Below are 19,006 nucleotides of genomic sequence, written 5' to 3'. Positions count from 1 at the left end.
TGATAACCACTGCTGGTAGAGAAGGATATATTCTTGGATGGTTTTGGGACTCCAGATGGCTCACCGAGAAATTAGGAAACTGGTCAAAATAACGTTACAGTCATTTCCAATTGTGAGTTCCAGTGATTTCCTAAATGGAAAACCTCAGACCTCTTAGAATTTTTCTAAGCCTTTGTGAGACATACATAAGTAACCTTAAGCTGTGAGATGTTTGCACTTATTTAAAAATAATAGTAAATTTAAAATGTATTTTCCTTGCTATAATTTATAGCCTTTCTTTAATAACTAGAATTTAGTGCAGTATACTTTTCATTAAGGCCTGGGAGGACCGCTTGATTCGAATACAAGAAACAATTGATGAATGGTTAAAAGTACAAGCTCAATGGCTGTACTTAGAGCCCATCTTTTGTTCTGAGGATATCATGCAACAGATGCCAGAAGAAGGGCGTCAATTTCAGACAGTAGACAGACACTGGAGAGATATCATGAAGTTTTGTGCTAAAGATCCAAAGGTGAAGTGTTTGTTTTCTCTCTCACAGTAGGTGAAACTTTGTTTTTGGAAATTAAGTAAAACATGTGACTTCTTTTCTGATTATAAAAATTAAACTTGCTCATTGTATACAAACTGGAAAGTTCAGAAAAATATAAGAAAGCATAAAAGTATTAAAATAAGTTTACTTTTCAATTCATAAGATACATTGCTTGTAACTCTTTAGTATACCTGGTGGAGCTGCTTCAAATGTACATCTGATTCACATGCCTTCTACTATAAACACTCACTGCTCTCCTCCTCATAAAATAAATAGATAAATCAAATCAAATGGAGAGAGGAGAGAGTGAGAACAAGAGAGAGGGAGAGAGAATGAATAATGTAGGTGACTCACCTGACATTCTACGAGTGACTCTGTATACTCAGAGTGATGGGGAAGAATCTGCTGTTCTCTCCATTGGTCTCACTCAGTTCTTATGTCTCTCCCAGTAAATGTTGAAAGACAGACTATATATTTTTCATACACACAGTGAACATAGTCCATAGATATGCATCCACTTTTTCATCTGGTATTCAATTTAAGAAATAACAATTTATTCCCACGCTGAATGAAAAACTAGCTGTGCTGGACTTACTGAGAGTCAGTAGTACACTGAAATTTATGAGTTTTAAGGATTTTGCTTTACCTGTTGACTTCAGAATCTTTGTGAAACATGATTTCTTGTAGATCAGAGGTCAGCAATTTTTTTCTGCGAAGGGCCAAATAGTAAATATTTTAGGCTTTGCAGGACAGGTCTTTCTTGCAGCTACTCAATCCTTTTGTCGTTGCAGTGAGAAAGCAGCCAGAGATAATCTGTAAATGAATGAGTGTGTCTGTGCTACAATAAAATTTTACGGACACTGATATTTTCATATGTCACAAAATATTCTACTTTTGATATTTTTAACTTCTAAAAGTGTGAAAATAATTTTTAGCTTACAACTCATACAAAAACTGACAGCAGGCTGGATTTGGTCTGCAGGATGTAGTTTGCCAACTCCTTGCTGTAAATTGTTACATTTATGGTTGACAGTAGTAAAAGTAAGAATTAAATCAAGCACCAGCCAAACAGACTTTTCTCACATCATTCGAAATAATATAGGAGAAATGACAATATGCATGACAATCATAACTTGTCATTTTAACTAGTGTCCTTGGATAAGTATTTATAACTTACTGATTTTAATAGTTTTTATACTACAAAAAATTTCATTGCAAATTTTATAAACCTTTGACATTTTTCATAAACCTTTTAACATTAAAAGATTTTAACATATAGTATAGATTGATATTTAAGTCTTATAATTATATCTGGCATAAAAGTGCTGACTTGAATGCATGTGTCTCGTTTAGGTTCTTGCTGCCACTTCTTTAACAGGTTTATTGGAAAAACTACAGAACTGCAATGAACTTTTAGAGAAAATTATGAAAGGTCTTAACGCATATCTTGAAAAGAAACGTCTTTTCTTCCCTCGGTATGATAGATAATCAATTGTGCTGTAATTAAAAACATTTTCTTATATGTGATGAATTATAACTAAAACTTTTGTATTTGCATGTTTTTCCCTAGTTTTTTCTTCTTATCTAATGATGAAATGTTAGAGATTTTATCAGAGACCAAAGATCCACTTAGAGTTCAGCCACATTTAAAAAAATGCTTTGAGGGCATTGCTAAATTGGAGTTCCTTCCCAATTTGGACATTAAAGCCATGTATAGCTCTGAGGGCGAGCGAGTGGAGCTGATTGCACTCATTTCCACGTCTGCAGCGCGGGGTGCTGTGGAAAAGTGGCTCATTCAAGTGGAAGACCTAATGCTCCGGAGTGTTCACGATGTGATCGCTGCAGCCAGGCTGGTGTGTTTCCTAGGATTTGATATATACCCTATATTCTGCAAATGCTTTGTTTAAGAGGTTTTGGAAACCAGTAAATTAACACTTAAAGTTCTTACTATTTTAAATCATTTATTTTCTTTACTTCTTTGTTTCTAACATTATTAATATAACAATATTGCTATGAATTGATAATAGTATATGATTGTTATAAAAGAGAAAAGGTATTATGAGAGAGAAAAATAAGAGGTATATAATTTAGAATGGGGGGAAGGTCCAGTGATAGGCTATTGGAGAAAGTGATGTTGAAACTGAGACACAAAGGACAGGTAGGAATAAGCCAGGTAAAGAGCAAGTGAGAGAGCATCTAGGTATCCTATGTAAAGCCCCTGGGATCAGAGAGAACTGGGGATTTGGGAGATCCTGAAAGAAGACACATATGTCTGGAGTAGAGTAAGCGAAGTGGAGAGTAAAGTGACATGAGGTTGGAAAGGAAGGCAGTTAGGAGTTTGCATTTTATTTTAAATGCAATGGAACACCATCTAAATATTTTAATCAGGGAAGGGACATAGTCTGATTTATATTTTTATACCACTATGGCTATGGTATAAATAATAGATTAGTGGAGGTGTGAAAACAGGAAGGCAAATTAGGAGACTCAGATTAGTTCAGATGAAAGATGATTTGGGCTGGTTTGCCAGAGATTCAGGTTCAAAAAATAAAAATAAAAACCAAAAATAAAGGAAAAAAGATGTGGTCTGTCACTAGGCAAATGGCAGAAGATAGGGAGCAAAGTAGAATATCAGAAATAAATTTTGTAGTTAATTTCAACAGGTCTTGATGATGAATTGGTTGTAGAGTACAAGGGTAAGGAGGGGGAGGTCTCAAAAATCACTTTTAGGCTTCTAATTTGAGCATATGGGTGGCATTTACTCTGGGTGATTCCTGGAGGAGAAGCAGGTTTGTGGAGGCTTAGGGGAATATCAAGAGCTCAATTTTAGATATATTAAAATTGAAATGCTATGAGCTAGGCTAGTGGATATGTTTCATAGGCAAACAATCCTGCACATTAGCACATGTGGATCTGTAGGACAGTTCTCTTCAGACACGAGTGGTAAATGCATGACCTAGTTCACTTACTGCTTTTTACACTTAAACAACTACTTAAAAACTCAAATGAGATGAACAAACATTAAAGGGGGATATGTCATAAATTTGAAAGAAGGATAACACTTGGCACTACATGTATCTCACTTATGTTAACCCAATTAACCTAATCTTGAATGATAAACACGTATATTTCTGCCTTTAGGACCACAAATGAGCAGTTGTAAAGTAGTAGAATAGTTTTAAAAGGCATCGAAGCTTTATATTCAGCAACTCACTGTATGTGAGTGAGTGTTCTTTTTCTTTGACCGAGAGCCCTATGGAGCTCATCTTCTTGTGGTGGCTATTCTGTTCAGCTTCAGTGTTCCTACAGATAAATCTTGACTTTTTCTCTTCTTTTACTATTTATGATTCAAAGCAAACTAAAACACATAGGAAAGAACCACCATTGTCCATGAAAGTATTTCTTTAATCAGTATAGAAATTGACCTTCTATGTACCTAGCAATAGCTCTCAGTCACCATTCATCCTTCTTTGAAGCTTAGGTTAGCTTATCGTTTGCATTTGTTTCTAAATATGGCTAAGAAGCATTTTAAAATAATACTGATATCCTATTTTAACTTTCTTATATCTAAGATGATGTTATTTTATTGAAAATATAATTTGCATTAGCATCAGCTTCAAAATTCATTCTGTAGTTGTTTTCAATTTATAGTTTGGATCTGCTAAAATCACTTACTGTTGAAAAAGCTATTTTTAAAAAGATTAAACCTCTCCCTCCATAAATCCATTTAAATGCATTTTGAATATCAAAGTGTTAGAAAAAAATGAAAGTATACCTTGAATTCAAAACTATAGATGGTTCAATTATACATAATTGAACAAATATATAATTGTAAAATTGTATACCCTGGTCATATAGGTTTTCAGAAAAACTATGGATAAATAATACAAGGGCGCTATTAGTGCAGTTTTTAACTATATTGTATAATCTCCTTTTCAATTAAATCTTGGCATCAATATACATAATCTATTTGACTAGTTTTGTTGTTGTTGTTGTTGTTTTTGAGACAGAGTCTCACTCTGTTGCCCAGGCTGGAGTGCAGTGGCATGATCTTGGCTCACTGCAACCTCTGCCTCCCAGGTTGAAGCAATTCTCCTGCCTCAGCCTCTTTAGTAACTGGGATTTCAGGTGCCCACGACCATGCCCAGCTATTTTTTAATTTTTATTTTTAGTAGAGATGGGGGTTTCACCACATTGGCCAGGCTGGTCTCGAACTCCTGACCTCAGGTGATCCATTGCCTCGGCCTCCCAAAGTGCTGGGATTACAGGTGTCAGTCACCACACCTGGCCTTGACTAGTTTTTTCTAAGTTTACTAAAATTTTTATATTTTATTATGATAGAAGTAATAGGTATTCTATATAGAAAACTTGACAACTCTCCACAGCAAAGGAACATAAAAATCACACAGAAATCAACTTCCAGAAGAATCAACAGTTAAATCTACCCATTATTAACATGTTGGTGTTTATCTTTCCATTCTTTTATAAATAAATATTTCAAAAACATAATAATAATTTATAAAATTTGGAGGGAGTCTTTTAGTCATTTAACATTTTTTATGACTATATGACATTCTAGCCTATGTATGTGCCAAATATTACATTTCTCTATTGTTAGACATTTAGCTATTTTTTCTCATTCAAGCTTTTAAAGTTAGAAATTTATTTTAATTGTTCAGGCTTATCCAGAATCTGCAAGAAGAGACTGGGTTCGAGAGTGGCCTGGCCAAGTTGTACTTTGTGTTTCTCAAATGTTCTGGACATCTGAGACACAGGAAGTGATAAGTGGCGGGACGGAGGTAAAGCATTGTTTGCTTTTAAGTAACATCCTTCATTCCAGGTTTTTTAAAATTTAATTTTATTATTTTTAGAAATGAGCTCTTGCTATGCTACCCAGGCTAGTCTTGAACTCCTGGCCTCAAGAAATCCTCCCACTTCAACCTCCCAAAGTATTAGGATTAGAGGCATGAGCCACTGTGCCTGGCCCCATCCTATGTTTCTTAGTTAACTTATCGATTGTTTGCAAAGACAATACGTCTGTCAGTTTCTATATATAAACTTAAAATTATAACTATTCATTTTTTTTTTTTTTTTTTGAGATGTAGTTACGCTCTTGTTGCCTAGGCTGGAGTGCAAAGGCATGATCTCGGCTCACTGCAACCTCCGCCTCCCAGGTTCAAGTGATTCTCCTGCCTCAGCTTTCCGAGTAGCTGGAATTACAGGCATGTGCCACCACGCCCGGCTAATTTTGTATTTTTAGTTGAGATGGGGTTTATCCATGTTGGTCAGGCTGGTCTTGAACACCTGACCTCAGGAGATTCGCCCACCTTAGCCTCCCAAATTGCTGGGATTACAGGCATGAACTGCTGCACCTGGCCTGAGAACTTGTTCTTAATATTTTACTGGGCTTAGACAAAATCACTCACGAAATTCATTTCTCCGTGTGTGTATGTGTGTGTGTGTGTTTAGAGACAGGGTCTTGCTTTGTCACCCAGGCTGGAGTGCAGTGGCATAGTCATAGCTCAGTATAACCTCAAACTCCTGGGCTCAAGCTATCCTGTTGCCTCAGCCTCTGAATTGCTAGGACCACAGGCACACACCACCACATCTGGCTAATTTAAAAATTTTTTTTATAGAGACAGGGGTCTCTCTGCTTTGCCAGGCTGGTCTTGAAATCATGTCCTCAAATGATCTTCCCACCTTGGGCCTGGTGCCATGGCTCACGCCTGTAATCCTAGCACTTTGGGAGACCGAGGTGGGTGGATCACTTGAGGTCGGGGTTCGAGACCAGCCTGGCCAACATGGTAAAACCTCATCTCTACTAAAAACACAAAAAATTAGCCAGACCTACTGGCACATGCCTGTAGTCCCAGCTACTCAGGAGGCCGAGGCAGGAGAATCGCTTGAACCCAGGAGGCAGAGGTTGTAGTGAGCCGAGATCCCGCCACTGCAGCCTGGGTGACAGAGACTCAGTCTCAAAGAAAAAAAAGAAGATCCTCCCATCTTAACCTCCTAGATGCTGGGATTTTAGGCATGAGCCACCACGCTTGAACTCATTTCTATATTGAGATAGATTAAGAAGTCAGAATTGTTTTATAAAAGACTAAATATATAAAATACATGTTTTAAGTATGATGTGACATCAATTAGATTGCTTTTTTTTTATTTTGTAGGGATTAAAGAAGTATTATAAGGAACTTCAGAACCAACTAAATGAGATTGTAGAGCTGGTAAGAGGAAAGTTGTCTAAGCAGACCAGGACCACTCTGGGGGCTTTGGTTACTATTGATGTCCATGCTAGAGATGTGGTCATGGACATGATTGAAATGGGTATGTGACTTTTTCTTTAATTTTTAAAGATAAAATGTTGATAGCATCTGGAAACAAAGACTTGTACTATATGCATTCTTCTCTCAACAGAATTTTTTTAACACAATCTTTTTTATAAGTTGGCAAACATGAATTATTTTTAGTATTTGCTGTTATAAAAGATAAAATACTTCTTTTTAAAATTATTTCCATTTAAGGATCATGTGTCTTATTTTACTTTATTTTTTCTAGGTGTCTCACATGATACAGATTTCCTGTGGCTTGCTCAGCTCCGATATTATTGGGAAAATGAGAATGCCCGAGTTCGTATCATTAATTGCAATGTAAAATATGCTTATGAATATCTTGGTAACTCACCTCGACTTGTCATTACGCCTCTAACTGACAGGTGTTACAGAACATTGGTATGCATTTAAATTATCTTAATTCACACATTAATAATTACTTTTTGCTGTAGCGTCATCTTTTCTCACTTGTCTTACCTGTAGTAGTTGAATACAATTATCCCTTTCTAATCCCGAATTCTCTTTATGCAAAATTATAATAGTGAATATTTACTTCTGGGTGCTTTTGTAGCATACAAGAGTGTTTGAACTTTATCGTATGAAAGTTGTGAGTCACTCCGATGGGGGGTAATTAGAAAGAGGAGAGTATTGACAATGTAATGAGAAAACTGGAGCTTTGGAAAATGGTATCAGTTTTTGCAGTGGCGTCTTGGGAGAGATGACAGGAAGATGAGAAAAGTACATTTGGGCCTTAGGACACCAAATTAGTGCTGTTAAATAGGATGGAGAGATGAAATGTATGGGGGTGGTGCTGAGACCTGAGATCCAGAGCTGAAGCTATGGAGGATAGAGCTGTTCAACTATAAAAACCCTGGGAATGTGGTTGCCAGATAAAATACAGGATTCCCAGGTAAATTTGAATTTCAGACAAACAACAAATAATTTTTTAATGTAAATAAATATGTCCCAAATATTGCATGGGACATACTTACACTAATAAATTATTCATTGTTTATCTGAAGGGTAGCAGTGGAAATTACCCAAGTCACATGGCACCAAAATATGTTACCAGTGGAGCATATCTGTATCGGTACCAGACTGCAGCGACCTCAATTCTTACCTCCTCAGAAGAAAGAATTCAACTGAGGGGCATAAGGCAGAAAGAGACTGAGGCAGGGTTTAGAGCAGGAGCGAAAGTTCATTAAGTGTTGGAGCAGGAATGAAAGGGGGTAAAGTACACTTCAAGGAGGCCCAAGTGAGTGACTTGAGAGATCAAGTACGCAGCTTGACCTTTTGACTTTTATACATTGACATACTTCCTGGGTCTTGCATTACTTCTCCCCACTCACCCAACTCCTGAGATCTTATGGGGAAACAGCTGATCACCAGTTTCAGGTGTTTTCTATTTGTTAGGAGCACGCCCATCCCTGGTACCAGCTGTGACCAATTATTACTTTAGAGAGACAGTTAACAACACCTGACCATCACCTGATGGTCACCGGACACTCCTGGTATGTGTGGGGTCAGGAGCGCTCTCCGGCTCTGCTCATACCTGACTAGCTACCCACTGTAACAGAATTTTTTGTTTGTTTTGTTTTGTTCTGAGACAGAATCTCGCTCTGCCGCCCAGGCTGGAATGCAGTGGCGCCATCATGGCTCACTGCAACCTCTGCCACCTGGGCTCAAGGAGATCCTCCTACCTCAGCCTCCTAAGTAGCTGGGACTACAGGCAGATGCCACCACACCCAGCTAATTTTTGTATTTTTTTAGTAGAGATGGGGTTTCAGCCACGTTGCTTGCCCAAGCTGGTCTTGAACTCCTGGGCTCAAGCCATCTGCCTGCCTCAGCCTTCCAAAGTGCTGGGATTGCAGACGTGAGCCACTGGGCCCGGCCGTTATCTGAAATAAAATTTAACTGGGCATTCTGTATTTTTATTTGCTAAATCTGGCAACCCTTCCTACGGGAATTGAGAAGGAGCATCAAGAAGTACCACTCTACCTGTGCTGAGTAAGTGAAATTAAAGTGTCTTCGAATGAGTTATCTTAAAGCAGAAATGAAGTGGCAATTCTTGTGCAAAGGATTTATTAGGTAATGTTCTTAGTAAAAACCTGTAGGGAAATAAGGACAGCAGGATGGGACAGTAAAAAGTTAAGCAAAGATGTGGTTTCAACAGATGTACAGTTGTAGCCTGCTCTCACAGGGCACTCTGAAGCATGAATGGCATGAATTATTCCACTTCAAAGCAGCAGGGTCTGAGTTTTGTACCCGTTTAATGTCATTGACTAAGGGTCACCCCTGGGGCAGGGATATGAGTAAGCTTTCAGGCATTTTCTTGCTGATAAGGAGAAAAGAGCAGCTGTGAACTATTTGCAACTGACACAGCAAATGGGGGATGAATGCAATGGCTGGGTAAAGGGGCTCTGGGTAGGGCAACAATGGATCTGGGAGAAAAGATTTCACCAAACCCTTTATTTTCTCGGGTAGCTGCCTGTGGGCAGGAACTATGTCTGTCTTGTTCTCTACTCTAGTGCTGAACAAGGACACAGTTATCCCTAAATATTTGTTGAGCAGATGAATTTCAAAATAGGATGTCATATCTGTTACCTCTGTGAAGTCAGAAGCTGTGGTGTGCTTGTAAGGTGGGGGCTAACAACTTTGAGTTGTAAAAATCAGAATCATATTCAACACTTTTTGAGATGGAGTTTCACTCTTGTTGCCCAGGCTGGAGTGCAATGGTGCGATCTCGGCTTACCACAACCTCCGCCTCCCTGCTTCAAGCGATTCTCCTGCCTCAGCTTCCCAAGTAGCTGGGATTACAGGCATGTGCCACCACGCCCAACTAATTTTGTGTTTTTGATAGAGACAGGGTTTCTCCATGTTATGTAGGCTGGTCTCAAACTCCCTACCTCAGGTGATCTGCCCACCTCGGCCTCCCAAAGTGTTGGGATTACAAGCATGAGCCACCTCACTGGGCCACCTTTTTTTTTTTTTTTTTTTTTGATTGAGACAGTCTCACTCTGTCACCCAGGCTGGAGTGCAGTGGTGCGATCTTGGTTCACTGCAACCTCCGCCTCCCAGGTTCAAGTGATTCTCCTGCCTCAGCCTCCCAAATAGCTGGGATTACAGGCATGTGCCACTGTACCTGGCTGATTTTTGTATTTTTCGTAGAGACAGGGTTTCGCCATGTTGGCCAGGCTGGTCTTGAACTCCTGACCTCAAGTGATCCACCTGCCTATGCCTCCCAAAGTGTTGGGATTATGGGCGTGAGCCACTGTGCCCGCCCGGGATCATATTAAACGCTTGAATATAACACTAGACACTGAGAAAAAGTCTCCTAGTGAGAGATGACAGCGTGCTGGCAGTCCTCAGAGCCCTCGCTTGCTCTCGGCGCCTCCTCTGCCTGGGTTCCCACTTTGGCGGCACTTGAGGAGCCCTTCGGCCCGCCGCTGCACTGTGGGAGCCCCTTTCTGGGCTGGCCAAGGCTGGAGCCCACTCCCTCAGCTTGCAGGGAGGTGTGGAGGGAGAGGCGCGAGCGGGAACCGGGGCTGCGTGCGGCGCTTGCGGGCCAGCTGGATTTCCGGGTGGGCGTGGGCTTGGCGGCCCCGCAGTCGGAGCAGCCGGCCAGCCCTGCCGGCCCCGGGCAATGAGGGACTTAGCACCTGGGCCAGTGGCTGTGGAGGGTGTACTGGGTCCCCCAGCAGTGGCAGCCCACCAGTGCTGCGCTCGATTTCTCACCGGGCCTTAGCTGCCTTCCCGCCGGGCATGGCTCGGGACCTGTAGCCTGCCATGCCTGAGCCTCCCACCTGCTCCATGGGCTCCTGTGCGGCCGGAGCCTCCCTGAGGAGCACCACCCCCTGCTCCACGGCGCCCAGTCCCATTGACCACCCAAGGGCTGAGGAGTGCGAGTGCACGGCGTGGGACTGGCAGGCAGCTCCACCTGCAGCCCCAGTGTGGGATCCACTAGGTGAAGCCAGCCGGGCTCCTGAGTCTGGTGGGGACGTGGAGAGTCTTTATGTCTAGCTCAGGGATGGTAAATACACCAATCAGCACCCTGTGTTTAGCTCAAGGTTTGTGAGTGCACCAATCGACACTCTGTATCTAGCTGCTCTGGTGGGGCCTTGGAGAACCTTTATGTCTAGCTCAGGGATTGTAAATACACCAATCGGCACTCTGTATCTAGCTCAAGGTTTGTAAACACACCAATCAGCACCCTGTGTTTAGCTCAAGGTTTGTGAGTGCACCAGTCGACACTCTGTATCTAGCTACTCTGGTGGGGCCTTGGAGAACCTTTGTGTCCATACTCTGTATCTAACTAATCTGATGGGGACGTGGAGAACCTTTGTATCTAGCTCAGGGATTGTAAATGCACCAATCAGCACCCTGTCAAAACAGGCCACTCGCTCTACCAATCGGCAGGATGTGGGTGGGGCCAGATAAGAGAATAAAAGCAGGCTGCCCGAGCCAGCATTGGCAACCTGCTCGGGTCCTATTCCACGCTGTGGAAGCTTTGTTCTTTGGCTCTTTGCAATAAATCTTGCTACTGCTCACTCTTTGGGTCCACTGAGCTGTAACACTCACTGCGAAGATCTACAGCTTCACTCCTGAAGCCAGCGAGACCACGAGCCCCCTGGGAGGAACGAACAACTCCAGACGTGCTGCGGCGTTAAGAGCTTTAATACTCACCGCAAAGGTCTGCAGCTTCTCTCCTGAAGCCAGTGACAGCACAAGCCCACCAGGAGGAACGAACAAGTCCAGACCTGCTGCCTTAAGAGCTGTAACACTCACTGTGAAGGTCTGCAGCTTCACTCCTGAGCCAGCGAGACCACGAACCCACCAGAAGGAAGAAACTCCGAACACATCCGACCATCAGAAGGAACAAACTCTGGATGCGCCACCTTAAGAGCTGTAAGACTCACCGCGAGGGTCCGCGGCTTCATTCTTGAAGTCAGTGAGACCAAGCACCCACCAATTCTGGACACAATAGTATATTTATTATTCATACTAAAAGGAACATGTTTGTGAACATTTTCTTAAAATTGAAAAGGAAGAGCCCGAGGTTTTCAGCAATCAAGTTAATGGGCATTAACAATATGGCATCCATTATAAATTTAAAATAGGTTGGCCAGGTGTGGTAGCTCATGCCTATAATCCCAGGACTTCGGGAGACTAAGGCAGGAGGATGGCTTGAGCTCAGGAGTTTGAGACCAGCTTGGGCAACACAGTGAGTCCTCTTCTCTACTAAAAATACAAAAAATAAACTGAGTGTGGTGGCATACACCTATAGTCCTCGCTACTCGGGAGGCTGAAGTGGGAGGGTTGCTTGAGCCCAGGAGGCAGAGGGGCACCTAGTCAAGATCTCACCACTGTGCTCCAGCCTGGGTAATAGAGCAAGACCCGGTCTCAAAAAATAAAATAAAATGGGTGAACTATCACTGATACTGCATTTTTTACACTAGCTGTCTCTCTTGGATTTTTAAAATAAAGTAAAAATAAAGTAAAAATATTTATCATTTTGTGGTTTACTTATTTTTAAAGGTAGACCTTTTTTTGAGCAGTTTTAGGTTCATAGCAAAATTAAGAGCAAACTGCAGAGTTCGCTTATTCCCCCTGCCCCCCTTACATGCACAGCCTTGGTCACTTAGCCGTACTTTTTCTAAAAGAAGTTAAAATTGAAACTCCCGTGAAACAGACTCCATAGTTAGAGCTGACTGTAATTTATGTTTCTAAAAATTTCCAGCCACTATTCCAGTCATTGTGGGGACCCAGGAATAATTCAAATACTGCTGATATTGTCATTAAGCACTTTAATTGATGAGAAAAAAGAATGTACGTAATTAAGTATAATACAAGGTAGAAAGTGATACTACCGGTAAGAGAAGCATAGAGCAGTTTTATGGGAATGTAGAAAATGGAGAACATACCAAGAGTAAAAGGCAATAGCCAGGCAAAGCATAGACAAAATTATATAATAGGTCATCTGTTTCTTTTCCCAATGATGGGTGCCATTTATAGCTCTCACTTTCTGGTGTTTTACCCCCTTTGCAGTGAGCCATCTAGAATGTGTCATTATTGTCCTCCACAACCATCTCCACAAACACTTCTAATTAAAACCTTCCTGAACTAATTTTACCCCCATAAGGCTAGATTGTTTTTAAAAACAAATGGGATACCTATGAAAGTGTCAGAAGACAAGTTTTGATACATTTTCACTTTTTTGAACGTTTTAAAATGCTTTCTCTTCATACAGCTAGAAAAATTTGGGCTAAAAATTAAGCAATGTAATTATATAATGGCTTCTCTGAAGCTACAGAACAGGCTAAATCCATTTGGTAAACAAGTGTCTGTTGTTTTTTTAAATTTAAGCATGGATTTCTTTTCACATGTATTTTTCATTTCAGATAGGTGCTTTCTATTTAAACCTTGGAGGTGCTCCAGAGGGGCCAGCAGGCACAGGAAAAACCGAAACCACCAAGGACTTGGCTAAAGCTCTTGCTGTACAGTGTGTGGTGTTCAACTGTTCTGATGGGCTAGATTATCTAGCAATGGGAAAGGTAGTTAAATTGCTGAATCAATAATATTAAATGTTACAAACTTACAGCTAGGTCTAATTGGATAAATGGAAGCAAACTCATGTTTAAACATATGAATGTGGTTTGAATATTACTTGGACTTTCATTTTAGGAGTAAAGACATTGTTTTTATCCTTGGAACTTTTACAATTTAACTTTCAATTCTGACTTAAAATATTAGATATTTGTTTTAAGAGATGATATCCTTTCCTGAGAAAAAAATCACTTTCCTTTTTCTTTGTCCTTAGTTTTTTAAAGGATTGGCTTCTTCTGGTGCTTGGGCTTGCTTTGATGAATTCAATCGAATTGAGTTGGAAGTGTTGTCAGTGGTAGCTCAACAGATCCTTTGCATTCAGAGAGCTATTCAACAGAAGTTGGTTGTGTTTGTTTTTGAAGGGACAGAACTTAAGCTCAATCCGAATTGTTTTGTAGCTATTACCATGAATCCTGGCTATGCAGGACGCTCTGAATTGCCGGACAATCTTAAGGTAATATTATTTATTTATTTATTTATTTTATGTTTTTGAGACGGTCTCACTCTATTGCCCAGGCCGGAGTGCAGTGGCGCGATCTTGGCTCACTGCAACCTCCACCTCCCGGGTTCAAGCGATTCTCTTGCCTCAGTCTCCCGAGTAGCTGGGACTAGAGGCACACGCCACTACACCTGGCTAATTTTTTGTATTTTTAGTAAAGACGGGGTTTTACCATGTTAGCCAGGATGATCTCGATCTCCTGACCTCATGATTCGCCCGCCTCAGCCTCCCAAAGTGCTGGGATTACAGGCATGAGCCACTGTACCCAGCCAATATTTTTTAAGAGTGTAAGTTCGTGAATTAAAAAAACCCAGCATAATCCATTCAAAATAATTTTTTTCCATAAAATTGTAATTTCCCTCCCAAAACTTTTTTAAACATCCAAAAAAATACTAACTGCATAAAAATATTAAAAGTACTACTGAAAAAAAATTAGAGTTTAGAAAAAGGTGCTGCATTTGGAGAATAAACTTGACAACACCACACCTTTGAATACTTATGCTCAGCTTAAAAACAGCTTCATTTATGTACGTAATATATTTCATTTATTTTATACTTCAGGTTCTTTTTAGAACAGTGGCTATGATGGTTCCAAACTATGCGCTTATAGCAGAAATCTCCCTCTACTCTTACGGATTTTTGAATGCAAGACCTCTGTCTGTGAAAATAGTAATGACCTATAGGCTTTGCTCAGAGCAGCTCTCATCGCAATTTCATTATGACTATGGAATGCGAGCAGTAAAAGCTGTTTTAGTGGCTGCTGGCAATCTAAAACTAAAATACCCAAATGAAAATGAAGATATACTTGTAAGTATTAAATATACACATTGGGAAAGTTTCAGTAGAAAGATAATTTTCTTTAGTGAGGTTAATCAGGAACTACAAATAGGCACTTGAGAGGGTTGAGCTTTGTCTTTTCATATGAGGTTGAAATGATGGTTTTTTGGGTTATATTGTTATACTTCATATGAATACAAAGACTTTTTAGTTTGATAAGCATAGCATTGACTTTTTATTATAGGGATTCCATACAGCAATGTAAAATAAACTTTGACTTTTAGCCAAGGGGGTGGTGTGGGGCAGGCCGGGGCTGGGAGGGGAGGGAGAAGTAGGGTTGCAATTGCTGGCAACTAACTTACATTGTACTTTTTGGGTAATTTTAGCTTCTTCGATCAATTAAAGATGTAAATGAACCAAAGTTTTTATCACATGATATACCTTTATTTAATGGAATAACTAGTGACTTATTTCCTGGTATTAAACTTCCTGAAGCTGACTATCACGTAAGTAAACCCATGAGAATGACTTATTCGGCATAATAAATTCATCCGATGACTCAATTGTTTACCAAGATTTATTAATGTGTGAAATTCTGTTTTGAGGAAAATCCCCTATTTTGTCCACTTTAGTTAATAACAATAAGTAAATTTGGGTACTTTCATATTATATGATACCAGGGTTAACCTGTCAAGATTCAGGTTAAACAGGCCAGGCACGGTGTTTCACACCTGTAATCCTGGACTCTGGGAGGCTGAGATGGGTGGATCACCTGAGGTCAGGAGTTTGAGACCAACCTGGCCAATATGGTGAAACCCTGTCTCCACTAAAAATACAAAAAATTAGCCAGGCATGGTGGTGTCCCACTACTGCACTCCAGCCTTGTCCACAGAGCAAGACTCTGTCTCAAAAAAAAAATAAAAATTAAAAAAAGAAGTAATGTTCTTTGTAAGAGAATAAGTATTATTATTTTATTTTATTATAATAATTATTATTTTTTGAGACAGAGTTTTGCTCTTGTTGCCCAGGCTGGAGTGCAATGGTGCGATCGCAGCCCACTGCAAGCTCTGCCTCCCAGGTTCAACCTGGTCTCCTGCCTCAGCCTCCCAAGTAGCTGGGATTACAGGCAAGCGCCACCACGCCCAGCTAATTGTATTTTTAGTAGAGATGGGGTTTCTCCATGTTGGGCAGGCTGGTCTTGAACTCCCAGCCTCAGGTGATCTGCCAGACTTGGCCTCCCAAAGTGCTGGGATCACAGGTGTGAGCCACTGTGCCTGGCTGAGAAAAAATATTTTATTTTCTATCTTGTGATTTATAATATTAGTATACATACTGTAATAGTGTATTACACTATTGTGTAATATATAGTATTGCATACTAAATACTATTGTGTATTTCATTTTATATATATATTTTTATATATATTTTTTTATATTGTGTATTTTATTAGATAGAAATGAAAGTAGTAAAACATCCTATAGGTAACATAATAAGGCTTTGTTTCTCAAATTTACTTAATAGACTCATTTTTATTTTTTTTTAAAGGAAACAGTCCTTAACACAAACACACATGGTAACTACGGGTAGTGATGGATATGTTAATTAGATTGTGGTGATCATTATATAATGTATATGTTTATCAAATCATCATGTTGCACCTTAAATATATAAAAATATTTGTCAATTAAAAATTTAAAATAACAAAAATAAGACACAAACTACTCGCATTTCCAACTTCATGTAAATTATACATATTATAATGAAGCTTAAATATGTATATACTTAACTGCTGCTTATAGCCGTTATAGAAAACCAGAATATAATTTAAAATTAATTACAAGCCAGGCATGGTGGCTCACACCTATAATCCCAGCACTTTGGGAGGCCGAGGCAGGTGGATCACCTGGGATCAGGAGTTTGAGACCAGCCTGGCCAACATGGTGAAACCCTGTCTCTACTAAAAATACAAAAATTAGCGGGGCATGGTGGTGCACGCCTGTAGTCCCAGCTTCTTGGAAGGCTGAGACAGGAGAATTGCTTGAACCCGGGAGGCGGAGGTTGCAGTGAGCCGAGATTGCGCCATTGCACTCCAGCCTGTGCGACAGAGCAAGACTCCATCTTAAAATAAAAATAATAAATAAAATAACATTACAAACAAAACAATCTCAAATTCAATTTAACGCAATTAATAGGTAATATGTGGCTGAAAGTAACTTGTTACTTTATGGGAATTTCTATTGTGAAATGTACAGTGAAGATTCTCTTGAGTTCAGCGTTCATAAACCACCTTTTGCCAAGTGATGATTCAATTCTTCCATGTCTTTACGATATGACTGCAAAATCTTTTTGTTTGAGCTGTCAAATCATTAAGAGATCACTTAACTTAAAGGCATCTTTATTTTTTTGTCTGTTTTTTAAATTCTTATGCTCAAATACTAATATGCATTTTATGGCAGGTTAAGGTGACTATCAAGATGATTCAGAATATGCTAATATGATTTTTAAACACCAAAATGAAAACACAAAATTTTAATATTTTCTTGAAGAACTCTTATGTACTCTTATGAATACAGCAATAAATGCGTAGATTCCAGTTGGAAAAATAGTACTAAATTGCCATCTTGCTTTTTAATGGGTTCTGTATTTGTTTTACTGACTTCTTTTGGATTTCAAAAAATGGTAATCACTCCATTTTATCTTCTCTATTGGCTTTATAGTTTTACCTTAGTGGTCACTCCACAGGTTGCAGTATATATCCTTGGCTTATTACAACTTTACAGTTAGTATTTTACCAGTTGACAAAAAATATAAGCACCTTAAATGGTATAGTTTCATTATCCACTCACTCCTGCCCATTGTGCTATTGTTGTCATATATTTTACTTCTATATATTTTGTAAACACCACAATACATTGTTATTATTTTCTGCTTTAAGTATTGTATTTGAAAAAAAAAAAGCCTCTTACGCTACCCTTTCTAGTGCTTTTATTCTTTCCAGCAGATATATGTTTTCATTTGGGATTTTTTATTTTTAACCTAAAAAACTTCCTTTAGTATTTGTGTGTATATGGGTCTTCTGGCAACAAATTCCCTCACCTTTTGTCTGTCTGAAAATGTCTTTATTTAATCTTTATTTCTGAAGAATATTTTCACAGATATAGAATTCTAGATTGGCAAGGTGTCTCCTCCCCACCCCACCCTGCCCCCAGCATTTAAAGATGTTATTTCATTGACTGCTGCCTTTCAGTGTTGTGCGTAGAAGTCAGGCATTTTTCTTATTTATACTCCTCTGGCTGTTTTAATATTTTTTCTTTTTCTTTTTTGGTTTTGAGCAGTTTGACTATGTGCCTAGTTTTGTTTTGTACTTTATTGCCTGGGATTTGCTATGCTGCTTGAATCTGTGTGTTGATGTGTTTTGCCAGAAAATTTTCTTTTTCTTTTCTTTTTTTAGAGACAGGGTCTCACTTTTGCCGAGGCTGGAGTGCAGTGGCGTGATCATAGCTCACTGCATTGTCAACCTCCTGGGCTCAAGCAATCCTCCCATCTCAGCCTCCCAAGTAGCTGGGACTACGGGCGCGTGCCATCACACCCAACTAATTATTTTATTTTTCATAGAGACAAGGTTTTACTTTGTTGCTTAGGTTGGTATCAAGCTCTGGGCTCAAGCAGCCTCCTAAAGAGCTGTGATTACAGGCATGAGCCACTGTACACAGCCAGAAAATATTCAGTAATTATCTTTTTATATGTTTTTATGCCTTAATTTTTTCTCCTCTCTCCTTCCGGAACTTCAGTGACATGTATATTAGACCATTCTATATAGTTTCATGTGTCTCTCATGCCTCTTTTTTTCTCTTTTGTTTTTCATTACTTTCTCTCTGTAGTTTGGATACTTTCTAATTGACCTATCTTCAAGGTTAGTGGTTCTTTCTTTGGCTTTGTCCAGTTTGCTGATAAGCCCATTCAATGAATTCTTAATTTCACATATTTTGATTTTTTTAGTTCTAGTGTGTCCAATTGGTTCTTTTTAGAGAGTTTTCTTTTCTGCTAAAATTCTATATTTTTTCCTCTATTTTTTCTATCTTATAATCTATTCTTTTTATACTTTGTAAATGTATTGTCAAGTTCTTATCTGTTAATTATGACATCTGGGTCATCTATGAGTTTGTTTTGTTTACTGTTTTTTCTCTTGGTCATCAGCTATTTCTCATGACTTCATTATTTTTTTGGTTCTGTTATGAAGTGACTATTTAGAGTTAGGGTCT

General features: G+C 39.3%; 1 protein-coding gene across 1 annotated transcript in view; it reads left to right on the top strand.

Annotated features, from left to right (window-relative positions):
• Positions 1–19,006, top strand: part of DNAH12 (dynein axonemal heavy chain 12) — a 262,414-nt gene that overhangs the window by 95,944 nt on the left and 147,464 nt on the right. Inside the window, exons 22-31 of the mRNA XM_054682010.2 lie at positions 318–512; positions 1,884–2,005; positions 2,101–2,383; positions 5,210–5,329; positions 6,704–6,860; positions 7,092–7,264; positions 13,264–13,416; positions 13,683–13,922; positions 14,529–14,774; positions 15,131–15,250. Coding sequence (XP_054537985.1) covers positions 318–512; positions 1,884–2,005; positions 2,101–2,383; positions 5,210–5,329; positions 6,704–6,860; positions 7,092–7,264; positions 13,264–13,416; positions 13,683–13,922; positions 14,529–14,774; positions 15,131–15,250 — 1,809 coding nt within the window. The remainder of the gene's footprint in view (positions 1–317; positions 513–1,883; positions 2,006–2,100; positions 2,384–5,209; positions 5,330–6,703; positions 6,861–7,091; positions 7,265–13,263; positions 13,417–13,682; positions 13,923–14,528; positions 14,775–15,130; positions 15,251–19,006) is intronic.

The sequence above is a fragment of the Pan troglodytes genome, chromosome 2, assembly GCF_028858775.2.
Source record: "Pan troglodytes isolate AG18354 chromosome 2, NHGRI_mPanTro3-v2.0_pri, whole genome shotgun sequence".
Lineage (NCBI taxonomy): Eukaryota > Metazoa > Chordata > Mammalia > Primates > Hominidae > Pan > Pan troglodytes.
This window is presented reverse-complemented; position numbering and strand designations above follow the sequence as displayed.